An 18,771-nucleotide genomic window follows, 5' to 3' on the forward strand; every position below is an offset into this window, starting at 1 on the left:
TAGTCTATCGATTCTTAAGAGCTCGCGAGACATAAGAAACTTTTTATCCATATCCTCTCTGGTTGAGTAATACATAGCGGCGCGACGCTGTGCCTCCAAATCGACAGGGAGTACACCCGCGAAGACAGGCAAAGCTTCTGTACTAACAGTTCTATACGCCTTGCACAAGAATATCAACGCCAAATCAAACTGACAATTACTGGATTCGTTGATGTTGAAATAATTTAGTAGCGTATTGATTCTCAGCAACATGTTTAGGGTCTATGCGACGTTTTAAATTGCTTCCTACGTCACAATTGTGTTTTTTCAGAACTTTATGTATCTGTGTGCCAGATATAAAAATCTATTACCAATTTACACTCGATTAATTTGAAAATCGAATATTATAATTCAAACAACGAATACACAAAAGAGTAAATAAAAAGTGTATTAGAAAAGAATGTCCGCTCGTTGTTAATACATCGATCAATCTCTATTAAAGCGAGAAATTCCTTTGCAAGTATGCGTGACGCGGAAACGTGGACTCCGATAGTTTTTATTTTATGCATGATAAATGGCATTCGATACACGTATTCAACGTATCCGGGGCTTATGATACATCAGTTTGAGTTATTGCTTCTCTTTTCACGTGAGAATTTTAATCTATCGCCTTGACAACATAGTGTATTATAGGAAAAATGGATACAAGTTTTGAGTCACGTAATGGAAAAGCCTTATTAAATAACATATTATTTAAGTTACTTACGTACGTAGGCACAAAACAGCACCAGAAATGTAAAATAAAAATCCAAAACGAAAAAACAAATCAAAAGAGAGATCGGTCAATATTTGATACATTTCTCATTGAATTCAGATTATTTGAAGGAAAATTTTATGAAATTAGAATAAATTGTATCTTCTGAATAAATGACGCTTCTTTTGATCCCGGCAGGCGAGCAAATTCTCAATTATTAATTGCTTTATTTGTTCAGCTTCAGTGATCTCTATTTATTAGCTGTTCTGTATTTCTCCATTTCGTTACAAAGGTTTTTTAGGTAATATTTATTGAATGCCAATAACGGATTTATAGCAAAAGTAATTTATTAGGTAACGGTATATGAATTAGATTTCTTTTATTCGTATTTTGTCTGTTAGTTTTTCTTTGGAAGATAATTTCAAGGGTAGAAAAGATATTAATACAACGAGTTACGTAATTCATCTTAAGAAAGATTTTTTGATATCTGGACCGAATAGTTTAATTGGTTGATGGTCTACGTCAAGTCTTTCCGTAATTCAATCAACATTATCCAGATCTATAAAGTATTCTATATTGTTTTCATCGTGTTTGATCCTAAATTATTACCATACATGAGATATAAAACTCGCCACACTGATGCACGTAAGTTTGTCGGGTTCCTGGATCAGTCTGTGTAAATCTGGATCCAACAAGCCGGCATGATAGTGTCGACTGTCGAGGGCCAATCATCTCTCGTCAATTGACTTTCTATTGGATCCCACTTCACTTACCATCAGGTGCAGCGGGTCATTGTGCCCGTATAAATAAAAAGATTAATTATACTCATATTTTATGAACAATGCCTAGTAGTAGATAATACCTGATACCGAGTTTCCTGTCACAATTAATCCAATTACCAACAAAGTTGCTCGAAATGCTACTAAAATCGTAAATACAAAAACAGTGACAAAAGATTTTTTGGTTTATACCATGGGGATTCTAGCAATTATGTTTCGGAGTTAAATGTACCAAATGACCCTCCCTGACAAAGCTGGATGTCGTGATATGAAAAGCCGATTACCCTGATGTTTGACAAATAACCATTCTCACAAAAATGGGGTTTTATGCCGCGGGAAAATCCATGTTTCTCGAGCGATATTGTTATAACATCGAAAGCCATGTAATGAGATTTTTTATACGATTTCTTTATAAAACCAAAGTACGTAAATTGATCACTTGCCTAATGGGAACTGCTTATAAACTGAACATTTCTGCATTACAAAGCAGTATACAGGTGATTTAAAGACGTGACCATTCTACAAGACGTTGGATGGTGTTTTTACTGTTTATTGCTGGTCGTATCGTTTACCACTCGAAGCAATTTCTTATCGACAACCATAGCATGAAAGAGAAGGGTAAAGAAATAGCAGTTGAGTACATTGTACAAGACAGAATATATTACATATACATACATATAACTAAAATTAAATAAGAATAGATAACCCACATATATCATTAAATAATATAACCAAAGCTGTAAATTATAATATATGAAGATCAACGTCAAAAGGTAACACTGGAAAATAGAAAGAAAATAATTAATTCAACAGAAAAAAAGTAGTCCTTAACTAGTTTCCTACAGCTACTGCCAGGGCTTGGCAGAAATAAAACATGATTACGTAGTATACGTGGCACCTATCATGTAGTAACTAGTAAGCAAACGATAGCGTAAATTACCGCCGCCCACACTTAAGTGGAATTGTGTGTGATTTTACCAAGCTAGAATTGGTCAAGGGAAAAGAGTGGAATTCTTCGAGGTATGGCTATTTCAGTAACCGCTTATGGTATCGCTTTATAGTGTTTTTTTTTAATCTTTGTTGAAGGAGCTTAGTCGTTATTTCGCGACTATGTCGCTGCGATATATGCAGTGGTTTTACGTACGTCAACTGGCTGAAGGGGTGAATAGAGATATAAATTTTAATGTTGAATAATTAAGGTCAAGGACTCTAGTTGTAGTATCAGATATTTTGTTTTTCGAATTATTTTATGACACACTCTTGCCTTTTATCCCCAAAGGCGTAGGCAGTGGGGCAACTGTGCGCCCACTTTCTATTTTAATGTTAATAATTACGTTTAAAGACTCTAGTTGTAATATCAGATATTTTGTTTTTCGAATTATTTTATGACACGCTCATGCCTTTTATCCCGAAGGCGTAGGCAGTGAGGCAACTATTGCACCCACTTTCTGTATGATATTCCATCTCATGATGTTACATAATCGTGCTATAAAATGGTTACATTCCTGTTCGGTCGTGCGTCCCTATTAACCCTGTCTCACTGTGAGATAGAAGACCCGAGGCATTTTATTCCGGCTGCTATAAAAACTCTTTACAATCTTCAGAACCAATCTATCATTTAACTATCAAAAACAGGCGCGTAACACCGCTTCAAGCTATATTCCGTAACAATGTCACGAACTATTAATTTAATTCGGATGTGCCCATGTCTCTTTGCATCGGGCGACTCATTTCAGTGTTTATCAGCTTAATAAGAGGATTTCGGCAAAGCCGAGTTTGCCACCTCTAGGGATTTCTAGGAAGCAGAATTCGAAATTCGGGGTAGAAGCAACAATTTGCCGAAACGTGCTATTGATACCCAGTCACGTGAAATTCGTTTTGGGAAGAGCCAGAATATCAAATTTCTTTAGAAATGGCCACAGTGATTTGTATGTCGCCAATCAATGTAGCTTTAGCTGAACATTTCGGATCGGTATTAGCCAAGTTAAAATGGTTTTTACTGCACTATTTATTTAAAGTTCAAAACAATGTGGGCGTGTGTGGGAAGCTGTTTGTATTAATATAATGTATAAACTTGATGCTAAAGGTTAGGTAAAGTTTAATTGGATTTCGCCCCTGGCAAGAGCGAATTTGCAATACAGACTTGTTATATTATTCGCGTTATTGGTATACGTATCGATTTGGATATATTTTTTTGTGGAAAATCAGATGGAATAAGTCCGGAAATGGATTTATATCCATTATAAAGATGAACGACCTGTAACATAATGGAGCGGAAATAAGCTCGGGACAGTATGTTTGCATTTGATGCACCTCTATCGACTTTTTTGCCATATTTTGCTTTAGGCTATTAAATATGAATTAATCACCTTACTCTTTTATAATGATTTCTTATGTTTACGTGAATGTTAGATATCGGGATAATATTAGTTTTTGGATTTTATCGGTGTTTTTTATTTGAATTGTGTCCCAACGTTTCGAAGACTTCGCAGCCCTCATTGTAGGTGTTGGTCGTCCAAAAAATCAGTTACAATATCTAACTAAATTTTACAATTATACATCTTTTCTTTAATTAACTGATGTCGATCTAATCTATCCAAAATTAATCTAAGTTTATTAGATTATAAATTTTAATAAGTACCTTGAAATCCAATACTTTAATACCTACCGATTCAGCATTACATTCATACTCATCATCATCATAATTTCAGCCGGGAATCATCTATTGCTGGACATAGGCCTCCTCCATTGAGACTTCGTGGGGGGCCTGCCTACACTGCGTCTTCCGGTTCGTGGTCGCTACTCCCGAACTTTTCCGCCCCAACAGCCATCAGTTCTACGAGCTATGTGACCTGCCCATTCAGGTACTATTTCATAATATTTATTCAATAATTATATTCAGCCGCTTTTGACCAGAAATATCCCATTGACAATGATAATTTATAATAGACGCCATTACCTCAAAAACACAAACACCAAACAACAATTAAATACATAAACGCCTGTCAGCAATAATTTTGCCCAAAATCAACACAATCGTCCATATCTATAAATCATAATCAGTGTCTTTCTCTTCCAATCAAAATTATACAGTAATCGACGATCTAATGACTTTTTTTCGTGCCCACAAGCAGTAGTTTCGATGCTTGGCGTTATTTATTTTACGTAAAATATAGGTTAGGTAAAGTTCGTAGTGGTCTTAAGTGGTTTATTGATTGGATTGTGGGTCTACTTCGTAATATCCGGTCGTTGTCGAATGTTCCAGATTGCTGTATACAAGGATATGTCTGATGTTTCTTTGAAAAGGAATTTACTGGTAATGGAATATACGGGCTGTGTCCGGATAGGGAACGCAACTAGTGACTCTACAGTTTTTCACGGAAATTTTGTAATAGATTAAACACGGCTATATTTCATTATTCGTTTATGAATTTGTTTACTAGTTTTTGATCGTGGTTGCGTTCGTCTATCTGTTAGATTGAAAGCAGTAGAACGTAAATACATTTGTGCGCTCTTAGATTTAAAAAGGACGTTTTTAATTGTTGTTTATGATTATGACGCATAATCTGTGAAATCTACAAGAATAAATAAAATAACGAAACGATTTAACAGTTTGGAATTTTTATATAATACCTTTAATCTCATCTAGTCGTTAAGTTTTAATTTGAATCCCATGATCATTCCCAGGGTTTTAAATATTTCTAAGTATAAAAACATCATCACAGCTGATTTGGAGTTTTTTCACATACCTATATAAAATGGTTTAATACTCACACCACTTGAAGGCGTAGGCAGAGCCAACAATAGTGCACCTACTTTCCGTCGTGTGTATGACCTCCCATAATGGAATAGGAGGCGAGCCTATCGCCATATCGGGCAAAAATTTCAGACTACGGACTAATACTAAGTTTAAATATATAGCTAATACTGAGTTTAAAAAAACAATATATATCTTTTAATATACTATTTATACACCATAATAATAAACCCGATTTATGGCATGAGAATGTGCGTTTTCGACCGATCGTCTCAGCATTTGTGAACCATTTCAAAGTAGTTAAATATCATAAACCCCCGGCCCTGTGTGCAAACAGACCATAAAACTATCAAAAACTATAAATTTCAAGTAGTTACCTGTTTAATTCGTAATGATAGTGTTTTAGGTGGCGTGACAACGGGGTATCAGCTAACATCGGGTTGGGCAGTCCAATGCACTGGATCGCGAACATAACTTGCACTTTAGAACTGCAATCTCACTTCCATTACGATAAAGATTATTAGGGATAATACTAGCTTATGTGAAATAAATTTCACACACATCGCGTTTTTGCAAGCCAGAGATGCAACCAGGACACCCGCTTTTCGCCATGTGTGTTCCGTCCCATGATGTGATAGTTTAAGCCTCTCGCCTTCATCATTATCGTTAGCCCATTGCAGTGAACAACTGGACATTGGCCTCTCCCAAGGTACGTCACAAAGCTCGGCCTATCGCCATATCAAATATAAATTTCAAATTCCGGTCTGTTCTTGAGCAGAAAAAGTTGGGATCAGAGCGTTGTCAACTACTATGCCACAGACGCAGTAAAATAAGATTATAGCGCCATTAAAAGAACAAGTAGTTCACCTGATGTCTAATGATTTAAACTGTCCATAATTCCATAGTGTGTTGACGGCCTTAAAAGAAAGGATTGAGGATTAAGGACGAGTGTCACTTCATGTTTATTGTTTGAGACAGTAGTGGATTAGTACCTATGTGGAGTTTAGGGGTCTAGACGTAGCGGCGTGCGTCCCCGATCCGATATTTATAGTCTAGAAAAGCATGAACAGAATGGCACTACTAATTTTAAGTCTTATTTCAGTGGAAACTATAAAAGTAAAGAATTAGCACACTACATCGTTTTCTACTGTAATAGTGTATAACATATTGGGTATAAACCATTTTTGTTATCATATTTCAACGTGGTAATCGAACCGCGATATTTCGCTTGTCAACTGACTACGCGTCCGTTTTGTCATTGACATCGGTGGTGAGTTATGGCTAGCATCAGAAATATACACATATTTCTTTTTAAATTGTCCTCTATAGTTATATATTGTAAGATAGGTTATATACTGTAAGTCATGTAAACTTTTCTCTGAATTAATGTCCCACTTTGGGGTGTTCTGGGATAAAATACTCTAAAATATATTAATCAAGGACATCCTAACGTCTTTACGAAATTTCATTTTATTATATTACGAACCATTGCTCGCAGTTTCGCCGCGTGACAGAGTTTTTCTGGATAAAATACCCGTTACATAATTTTCTGGGATAAAAAGTTACGTATGACCTTCCCAAAGTCTCAATCTATTCACGGGATATTTAGCCTGTAGCACTCAGGAGTAATGTAGCTTACAATTAGTAAAAGATTTTCAAAATCGATTCAATAGGTTCAGAGATTAGCCCCTACAAACCTCAACTCACAAACTTCACCTCTTTATTATTCTAGTATAGATGAAATGTAATGTAAATTAGATCGTGGTGGGGTTACATTCCACGTTTCATGACTATTCTCGAAAAAAATAACGAATTTAAAATCAAATAACAGAAAGTGTGTCATTTTTAATATGCTCTCACAGAAGGTATAGCAAACCATAATGACTATTGATATTTCCTTAATTTATTACTAACTAGTTGACCCGACAGACGTTATCCCGTCTTATCTATGATTTGCAGCGCGCATTCTGTCAATCGCTGACTGTTATTTCAAACAATTGAAAGTTATATAAAAATTAATATTATCGTTAAGTTTTCTTAAATTTTCTAATTCTCCGCGCAATTTTTTTTCTTTCATAAGAACCTTCTCCTGAAAATAACAAACACAACAAAAAAATATATATTGAAATGGGTCCAGCCGTTCACGCGTCATGGCATGACCAAGGGAAATAGGGATTCATTTTTATATATATAGATTTTGAAACTCATAGTCGATCAGCGAGCTATGGAGAGAACTATGCTTGATGTTTCTCTACGTGATCGAATCAGAAATGAGCAGATCCGAAGAACGAAATTCACCGACATAACACATCGGATTAGAAGCTAAAGTCGCAGTGGGCAGGGCAAATAGCTTGCAGAATTGAATGCCGATTGGACAAGAAGATTTTGGAGTGGAGGCCACGAACTGGCAAGCGTAGCGTCGGACGTCCACCCACGAGGTGGACAGATGACCTCATAAAAGACGCAGGAGATCGCTGGATGCGGGCTTGGTTGATCTGGAAATCTTTGGGGGAGGTCCTTGTTCAGCAGTAGACATCCTGCGGCTGATGATGATGATTACTTATGTTATACATTCCAAAAGGCAATTATTTATAGATGTAAATAATAAGGTATAGAGTCCCAAAGCTACTTTTTATCGGAAACGTAGAAATTAAGGTTTTTATCGATATGTACAGTAATATAATCCTAACTATATGACTTTTGACCTTGTGCCGTTCGTGTTGACATTTCTATTAACGCCGACCGACCAGTCGCACCTCATTGAATTTTACAATTATATTACTGCGATGAAGTCACCGATTGGGGGAAGGTAATAGCTTACTTCCAAGTAATACTTAAAAATAAAATTGAGTTTATTACACTATTATTAATCATGTTTTAAAGCATGGATCTTTTGAGACGGTTATAAAAAATATTTTCATGTATAGAAACATCATTGTATTCAATATATTTTGCTATGTCATTCTTTATAGTTACAAGTAAAAACAATGCAGTGTAAGCGTCACTACAATATTATTAACTTTTCAAGCGTCAAACAATAATTATTAATACGTATTTGTGAATCTTTTTTTTTAAACACGAGGAAATCTGTAAACGGATTTCTGCCGGACAAGGCAATCATCCCACTCCACTTACCATCAGATGCAGTGGGTCTAATTGCATTGTCAGTTTAAATAAAAAAAAAAAAACATTATTTACTCAATCATCAAAACAGTCATAACATTGTTCTGTTCAGTTAGCTTCGTTATTAAGTCACTCAGCTTTTACGCGATAAAAGGTTTTCCGTTTTTGGCGAGAAAAGATCTCGCGGCGCTACAATTTAGGCTAATGTAATTCTCCGTGAAACTGTTGATAGAAAGGAATGTGCCCAAATGTGCCGGTATGTTGTTAAACCCATGAACCGTATATCTAAGGATGGTGTTAAGGGGAAGCTCTTTTATGTGGTAGTGGCGAAGGGTGAAATTTTTCGAAAAGGAACCCGACAACATAATACAGGACACAATTATGTCGGCCTGTTGGAACCTGATATACACAGGCTGATCACGGTACGCAACACTTACGTAGGCCACTATGGCGGGTTTTAACACCTTGTGCACGATGGTCGCTATTCGGGCGGATATAAAAGATACTACTACTAACAAAAACATATATATCTTTAATTGTACACTGGCGGAATTCATAAGGGTAACTATAGAAACTCTAACCAATAATGTATCGACCATAATGAAATAACTATGCATAACTATTTGTATCTGAATTGGCTATATGACAATGTAAATATAATCGCATTGGGTGTAACTCCTGTAAGATTATATTTAATAAATAAATAAATAAATAAATAAAAAATTAACGATACTTAATGTGTATCTTAATGTTACCCATTAATTATATAATTTGCGCGTGTATGAATTTCATATTTATAGACTTCATTTAAACATTTAATAAGTATGCGCGGAAATGACGCAGTAAAGCCTACACCACCGATGCGCTGTCGGCTGTCATGTCGAGATCCGCGCGACCCCGCACCGTGTGTCACGTCGCGGATTTTTATATTACTGGACGTCGCCGTGGTGGCGCCGCGCCGCGCCCTGTAGGCAGGCATGGTACGTACTTACATGCGTTCGTATTGGTACGTCTCTCGTATAATAATAATTATTATATTCATATACACATGGTCAGTGCTAAACGTACCTCCGGATAGGAAATTTAAAAAATAAAAATGTAAATAATAATAATAATTACTCCCTGCTCCTTGCAAGCGCTGGGTTTGGCTGTATTTCCTCCATAAGTACAGACAGAAAGAGAACTTGCATAGTGTATATACCCCAACTAGAGTAATGTATCTTAAAAGGGCCTGTACATGTTGGATCCATGTCCCCACACAAGCGTTCTAAAAGGACTGGCCTTTATGCCGTGATTTCTCGCGAGAAAGATGCAACATATTATTAATAAAAGCCTTATTCACTGATCAAATGTAGTACAGTTTTCACGTATGTATAATAATTCAATTTAATTTGATAAGAAACAATTAATGGAAATCTGCCTTTATATTCTTCAGCACCTAGTTGTTTGGTCAGGTTGTCCTGCGACGTAAGCCTCCCCTGGTTTCTTCCACTTCTCTCTGTTGTATACATGTGTCTATTTAGATGAGTATCAATGCTCTGACTATATCTATTGCCAAGCAAAATTGTTGTAATATATTGTTGGAATTTGACAAAAGTTGTAGTCCATTATGCTATACCTAAATACAGTGCAATTATGATTACTGGAATCTAATATAGCCGTTGGATTATATTTGAACAGGAATACCACAAAAATGTATTAATAATTATTCTAACGCAAATTTGGAGACCTAATTACGGTTATTATTAGCCTAAAGCTAAAATTTAATTAAATGAACTTCCATTCGCCATTTATGGCTTCTGTTTCGATGAATATGCATATGGCTCACGTTCATACGTTTATTAATATTGTTGAGTTTGGGTAATAAACGAATGGACGATATTTTTATGAAAGGACCTATCGTTACATTGTTCTAATAGCGGAATTGCGTGCTAGTTACAGAAATATACGGATTTATTTTTAATTACTCGGGTGTGTTGTGATAGCTCTGTGGCAATTGAAGGCTGCAGTCTCGCAATTTCCTTTGTTCTAGAAATATCTTTTATACGTAAAGTTACGGTTAGTTTCTGAGGGGGTGAAACATTTTTAACACCAACCTGTGTAGCAAGAATAGTAGAGTCGTCAGTTTCATATAGGGTCCAATTTATTTATCTATTAACATAATTACGTGTGTAAATATAATTAGTATGTATTGGGATACAAACACCATCAAAATCCTTTTTTTTTTAATTTTTACTTAAAAAGTTTGCTTGCAGTTTCACGACCATGTCAGTCCGTACGTCCGCTTTCTCCGGTGTTCCCTCACTTTCCACGATTTTAAAGTATTTTTCTGAACCCTTCCGAAACAGGAACCGACAAAAAACTAAAATGCTCATATTGACACTCAAAGTATGTGGTCCAATCGCATGCTACGACAAAACATGATGAACGTCATCTCGTATTCCACAGTCGGAGCAATTTGAAGAGTCTAACGCCCGCACAAGATGTTTAAACATATTAGTCAGAATCTGAACGAAAGCGTTTATACATTTTCTAAAATTACTTTCAACTACTTAAAACTTACAACCCTATTTTAGCTACAAAAAACAAAAATAGTACAAAATGATTACAGATTTTGAGAATGTAACGTTGCCATCTTTGTTGGAGTTATCTTTTACAAATATTATATTATCGATATAATATTTGTAAAAGATAACTCAACAAAGAAGCATAATCCTCACAACACGCTTATTTACCACACCCTTCTTATAACACCTAAAACCTTTTACCGCAAAAACAAATTCTTTAATATATTTTAATCCTTCGCCTTAACGCGAACTCCCTAAAAAGCATACGAAAGCGGATTGTTTCAATATCGAACTCGGCTTGTATCCGAATGAATTATTTATATGTATCGAATTTCGTATGGCCCCAACAGAGTGGATGTTGAGCGTGACTTGACTCTTAGAAAGGGCGTCTTTACTTTTAGAAAATCTATTGACGCCCTTAGCCCAGACAATGCCGATATGCAGGCGTATTTTTTGCTTTACTTTGCCAATAAATGGTCCCCACTTGGACGTCAGTTTATATAGCTTTTGTCTTTTGGAGGTTATGTCAAAATAAAGTTGGAAATTCGTTATAAGATTTTTCTGGGATGTACTACCATTATGTTACAACATTTAATTGTACTTTCTTGTGTGCAATTATAGTATTTTTTCTTCTACCTGCTTTTATCTACAAAGAGGTACGTTTTAAACTTATGCAAACTTGGCCTAGTTTTACCACAGGCTGCTTGCCTGAACGCTGCAATCCTCTCAGAAAATCGAATACCGATTGAATCGTGAAATAAACCCCATCCAAATTGTTTACTAATTTGGGAATCAAGGATCTCGTAGTTTATACCCTTTGTTATTCTATGGATACTTACATGGATATAAAATGGAATTCTGTAATTTTCAATTATTAACCCATCGAAATAAATATAGATTTCTGATTTTATCGTGGTATTATGCATTTTAATTTTCTCCCTATACAAAAACGCGATAAAATTTGTAAACTACTTTTATTCGTATATATCCTTCGCGTAAAAAAAGGAAATCTTTATTAACATCAACGTCATTTTCATTAAAAACTTACAGCATACAGACGGTATGCAATAGTAAAGACACAAAGGACGAAGACAACTGCGTAGCTTCTATTCATAATCGCCGTACTACAATGGAAATTAATATGTGCTGGATTATACCGAGATTTGCTAGAGCGAGTCTCCCGTAATATGACGCCACGTATGCGAACTTTATTACTTTTTTTTATAACTGAATGACTAGGGCAAGCCGATTGCCTGATGGAATAACAATTCTTACTTTCTAACTGTCTGAACCTGTGGCGGCGTCGTGTGCCGAGTCGACGATTTCTCTACAATATAATATTTAAGAAGGCCTATGGCTGGCACATGCGTGATACCCTGAAAACCTGGACTGGGGAACTGAACTGGTGCTGCTTGTATGCATTGTTCTGCCCAATTCGTTTTCTATATCACATACCAGGGGCATGTATTGGAGAATTTCAGATTTAAGTATTTCATCATTCCTGAGAGGGTTGTAGACTCGTATGGGAATTTAAAATTTCATACGTCTCTAAGAAGCGAAAGATTGTCAAAGATAGAAAAAAAGAAGAAATTTATGGTCCGAACAATAATGCATACTGGAAAAAGAATTGGTGGTAAGATGTATTTCATATTCGCCCGGATAGCAACCACCGTACAAAAGATGTTAAAACCCTATCAGTGGTCCACGAAAGTGTATCGCGTAAGGCGCAGCCTGTGTATATCCGGTTCTAACAGGCCGGCATAATTGTGTCGACTGCCGAGGGGGAATCAACTGTCGTTAGCCGACATTCAACTGCACCCCACTCCACTGACCATCGGGTGCAGTGGGGTCACATAGCTCATATAAAAAAAAAAACAAAAATTTTATATTATTACCCCAGTATAACAATTCATGTATGTGGTTACTACATTACTTATTCTGTGGCCAAATTGCAATCGCTTTGTGTTCCAGTTCAAATAACATTGTATCCGTAATTACTGAATGCTAAGACTGGTATAAAGTAGTTTAAGGTTGAGACTACTGACTCGGGGTGACCAGCGGTGTATAGCGACAGTGATTTCAAATCAAAGTTCTAAATATTGTTGCTATTGTTTTTGCAGTACGGTTACCATCAGACGAGCGGATTGGTTGTGTCATTCATTTATTCCTTTATATAAAAAAATGCTTTTGCTCGACCGCATGATATGAAAGTTTTCCGGGATAAAAGTCTCGCTGTATATTTATACGGGATAGAAAGTAGCCTAAATTTTTTTTATGTAATTACCCTGAAGTGCCCACCGGAGAGTTTAATGCACAATACATTATTGGTAAAATAATGTACGTAGTCTGTTTTGTGTAGATTTAAGATATACACGAATTGTTTAAGGTGGGATTTTTTCCCATTGAGTCGATTTGTCCTACTTCTATAAATGGTAAGAGTAAGCTCGATGAAAGGTGTACACTAGTTGTCCCAGTACCAAATTCTTTCCGAAGGCGTGAACTTTTAATTATAAATTTTCAGAATCATTTCAACATGGGATTATTAAAGTAATTCAGAAAATTCTGGGGAAATTACCCCTATAAACTAACCAAGCGTCTGTAATACTCAAATATTGTTAGGTCATATTAAAAATACTTAGCAACACAAAAGAATCTCAATTCACCAGTATTTCACCCACGTTCGTGCCAGGTGTGAGGCTAAAGATAGCGCCCGTACTTGTTTACTGTGAAAAAATCTAGAGAATGTACGGCTTAATCCTCCTGGCCTTTTATCCAACCCTTTGAGCCGACCTACTTGAAAAGATTATAACTACAAAATGTATTTTCAGAATAAATATTAAGCGACATACTTTAGGTTTTATAGGCTTTGGAGGAATATACATATGCCGTGTTTTATTGCTGGTCTAGATTTTTTGTCTGTTACCACGTATACGTATTATGTGGGCGGTACGGCGCTGCACTGAGGTCCCGGGTTTGAATCCCCAGAGGGGAAAAATAATATTATGTGTCTGCTCAGTATTAGCCCGAAGTCAGGACTTTGTGGCTGTTATGGCGATAGGCCTCTATCACACTATGGGACGGAATACATATGGCGAAGAGTCATTACCCTTTGCACCTATGCGTAACTCTTCGGAGATATAAGCGTGATAATGTGTTCAGACTTTTTCTTACCTCGACATAACACTGACCTAATTTTACAATAAAAATTAAAGTGTTCAAATATTTTCAACGATGAGAAACAAACTACTGTCTTATTTACAAATATTTTAAACAACAAGAAACATTGTCCTGTCTTACTTAATGTGCAGCGAATGATCTCGAAACGCATTTTATAAAAATGGAACCCTTTGTTATTATTTTTTGTAGACTTTTCACTATTAATGTAAAGGTGTCATTACATATCCAATTGGATATAATGTATTAAATACAACACTAGTGTTTAGTCTCCACAAATAAAACAAATTCTAATCGGAAATATTTATTAAATACTTCACTAGTATTTAATGACAAAAAATAAAAATTGTGTTATCTGCTACCGTTATTGAAAAAAAAAATAACAATAATATGATTATCACTACAAAGCAAAATTTTGGTAATTTTTTTTTATTTTATTTATTTATTACAATATGTTACACTAATTCATAATTCTGGTTTTCTAGTGACTTGACTCAATTCGCATAGTGTAATCTTACTCATTATTACCTATTAATTTTTTTTAGGAATAAAGGCTTTATTATTATTATCTTTTTTACGAACCCGTTTTTTAGTAATTAAATCTTTTAGCATATATCTGATATACTTCCAAAGTTTCATGATAATATACTATCAACATAATATTACTTCAGTATACCTTAGCTAAAGACTTACAAAGTCTAATATAAACCTAATTTTGTTGCAGATAGAGGATTAGAAGTTCCACCAACCGCGGCAAGGTATCTTAAAATAGGATCATTGTACACAACTCTGCAATTTTACCTGTCCATTTACAGTAATTTGGAATTCTTCTCAGTTTTATTTCAGGCCTCAAAATCTACAGTTTTTTTTTAAAATGCTTTTTAATATTTTTGCTTATATACTAATAGCGTTAGTAAAACCAACCACAAACGGACTGGACTACGTAATTGTTATCTATACTTCAAAAAAGTTCATTAAAAATATGTATGATTTTAAAAACGAGGAAGACATGAAAAATCAAGAAGATTTGTAAAATGAAAAATAAGTTTGTAGCAGTCAATATTAAATATATTATCGTTGTAATATGTATCTTAATTAGATTGATGTACAAAATGTACATGTTTTATAAGGACGTAAAGGCGTTGAGCCTGCTCCTGATTTCTCTCCGGTCATGTCGGATTGCCGTCTCATTGGACTATGTGAGTGAAGGAACGGAGAGTTCGTATATTGAGTACATCTGTGTATTGCGCACATACTTGTGCACTATGAGAGTGCACCTGTGTATTGCGCACATACTTGTTCTGCGTACTTGGCTAAGCTCCATTGTGATTGGCCGCCGTGGCCGTGTTTTGGTGAGGAAGGAATCAATCACATGTTTTATTTATAACTTTATTTCGTTAATTCGATTAGGTAAATTTTTTGGTTTATAATTCCGTGTCTATATTATGTGTTTTATTTATGAATACTATTAATAATATAATATAAATAAATGCTGAATAATTTCTGTTCTTAAATTTATATTTACAGTTAAAAAGAAAAATAAAGCACTTTTGCAGTTTCGTCCTAGGATAGTTGCCAAAACCAAGTAGAATTAAGTAGAAATCAATTAAATTTAAATTTGCAACAGTCATTTACAGCTCTTTTCTTACATGAAAAGTACATAAGCTAGAAAGTGTCATAAAAATATGGCGAGAAATAAACACAATACCAACGATAAATTAATTTGAACCTTTCATAATTCAGACCGCGTACATGAGTACAATAATCAGTGTATTTGCATAATAGACTGATGTCACTCTGACTTTGAAAGGTTAAAAATAAAATTTGATTACCGCATCGGTACGCTTCGAGTATTGCGATAACATTTTAATGTATTTTTGTGTTTTATGCTAATTCAAATTTGCCTTTATTCGAAAGCGGCCCGGGGAGATTGTGGTCAGCATACAAAATTTTAACTTTTTAAGTGTGAAAACAAGCTTACCCTTGTTTCGTTTTATGCTATCTGTTTAATCTGTGGGATGTTTAACCGTACGGAGGTGTGCGTTAAGATTTTTTGGCAAGTTAAATATATGCAGCTTAACTTTCCCCTTTACACGAACGTTTAAGCTCATGCGATCCGGGTAAATGGTTTTTCATGAATATTTTGTCGACTTTATTTAATTAGGAAAAACGTAAAGTAAAATTAAATCGGATAAGCTTCATTGAGCACGAGCATACACTGATGCAAGCTTTTCCTGGCAAAAATTTTCAAAATAAATATTTTTAGAATTGTTTTGTACTTTCATAACTAAAGCTTTTTCAAAACAAAGTCCTTTTTAACAAACTGCACAGAGAAAGATACTTGTGTATTTTTATTTAATGTTAAATCAGCCGACGAAGCAGATTTAGACGCCGTTAGGAGCACAAAATCAATGTCCCTGTACACAGATAAACTCTTGAAACATTAATGAAATCGACCCATTCTGACGAGTTGTTATAATATCGCTAATTCCAAAACAATGTGCGATGATCAGAAATAAATATTTATATTAACACGTCTATACAATACTGCATTTATATTTTATTTTTATTTGAGAAAATTTGTGTGTTTTGTTTCTTTAGATTATTATATAAAATATACCTACGTTAATATATTTATGAACACAAAAAACAAAATTATCTGTCTTGTTGCGTGGCTTAACAATTTTCTTATATCTTACGGTAAAATAAGTTACAAAGGCCACCTATAATCACATATCCACTGTTAAATTAAAACGGATTTAAATTTCATAAATATTTTCATCATTTATTAAGCTGATTAATAAGTGAGTATAAGCGGACGCTACAACAGTGATTGGAATAGTAAGTAGAATAATTATACACCTTCAAAGGGCAGTAGAAATTATTAAAATTGCGTTGTTGATTGTTTTTGTTTTATTACATCACAGTAAAAATATTTTTATGGTACGTGTAGTCCATATAGAATACCTATCGATGGACGAGAAATAATTATCCTTCCCCAGTCGAAAGAATTATGCTGGCCTGATTGATAATGTATAGGCTGAACCCGAAATGCGACACATAAATATGTGGAAAACTATGATGGGTGTTTCCCGTGTATAGTCACTATCTTCATACGATATATTCGCACTAAACCATTCATTACTCATGAATAGTTTTTGGAATATTGTTAGCAGGGATTAAGACGACTATGTCGTTTCATTAAGCGCAAGGTCTTAATGACCTTGTATAACCTAAATATTCTATAAATTGATTATTTCTAAATATTCCTTATTCAACGTTAAGAGAAAATAAACTAGTACTCACGGCTCGATGAGTGACAAACGAAGTCCGTCCTTGCAACCTGGCGCTGACCTTCGCCGGCGTGTCCTCATCTTCTCTCTTAGGGTCGAACCATCCGAAGGCAGCTCCCACCACCAGCACAGCGCCCAAGATCATCAGAGCCAGGAATCCGCCGATCGCAGCTTTAGTCGTTTGAGATATCACCATCGCCATTTTGATAGTAACCAATCACCTCATTGTTAAATCATTTTACGCACTGAGTTCGATTTAACATCATTTTGTTTTGTTTTGTAATTCTAACATTGTTCTAATATTGGATTTTGTATCGTATCTGGTAAAGGATAAAGTTCATATTAGCAAACATCGGAAGTTAAGAGGCACAAAACAAACAGCCACTGTGGGTTAAAGTAAAAGGTTTAGGTTAATGAGGAGTGTTGTTTATTTAATTTAACTGAAACAAACCGGTGTTTTGAATTATAAATGGGTACACAGATAATAATATCAGCCCTGTATTATATACTGCTCCACTGCTAGGCACGGGCCTCCTCTACTGCTGAGAGAGATTAGGCCTTAGTTCACCAAGATGGCCTAGTGCGGATTGGTAGACTTTACACACCCTCAACATTCCTACAGAGAACTTCGGTATGTAAGTTTCCTCACGATGTTTTCCTTCACCGTTAAAGCAAGTGATAATTCACAGTTAATACACACATAATTTTAGAAAAGAGGTGCGTGCCCTTGGGCTTTGAACCTGCAGACCTTCGTCTCAGTAGTCTGTTTCACTCCCAACTAGGCAATCACTGCTTACGGGTATACAAATAATACATATTTCTAAAAATAAATAAACTGGCTTAAATAGAAAAAATTCCACATTCCCCATTTAAAAAAATAAAAACACTTATAAATCAATTAGTCTCTTGCACATTATACAATTTCATTAATATGCAAGTAATAAATTACTCTGTAAGTAGATACGGAGGTCACCTGATTTCTATTCTTGTGTGCAATTGTAGATCGTATGTAAATAGTTTTAAAGTCCATTATTACAATTGGGTTAGTTGGCGTGTGATTCCTACATACGCCAGTGTCCTAGCACATAAAAATGACTTATTAAGCTTTTGTAATTTTTTCATTAAACAAAAGTGCATTTTGCTGACGCGGCCTGTAAATTATTTTATATAGCTCACACCTTGCAAACTGTTTAATTTAAGGTCAGTTTTAGAATTAAACTTAGAACTCGATAATTATATTGGGATGATACTGTGACATAGTATAAAAAATCTGAATGCATAAGTTATATTTTCGTTGAAAATAACAGTCTTAATATTATACTGAAAAAGTGTCGAAAAAGAGCGG

General features: G+C 35.1%; 1 protein-coding gene across 1 annotated transcript in view; it reads right to left on the reverse strand.

Moving 5' to 3' along the window:
* Positions 1 to 17,741, reverse strand: part of LOC115443803 (collagen alpha-1(XVIII) chain) — a 48,229-nt gene extending 30,488 nt beyond the window's left edge. The window contains exon 1 of the mRNA XM_030169372.2: positions 17,440 to 17,741. Within this exon, the coding sequence (XP_030025232.1) occupies positions 17,440 to 17,628 (189 nt within the window). The 5' untranslated portion in view covers positions 17,629 to 17,741. The remainder of the gene's footprint in view (positions 1 to 17,439) is intronic.
* Between the last annotated feature and the right edge of the window lie 1,030 nt (positions 17,742 to 18,771).

The sequence above is a fragment of the Manduca sexta genome, chromosome 15 (assembly GCF_014839805.1).
Source record: "Manduca sexta isolate Smith_Timp_Sample1 chromosome 15, JHU_Msex_v1.0, whole genome shotgun sequence".
NCBI classification, from domain to species: Eukaryota; Metazoa; Arthropoda; class Insecta; order Lepidoptera; family Sphingidae; genus Manduca; species Manduca sexta.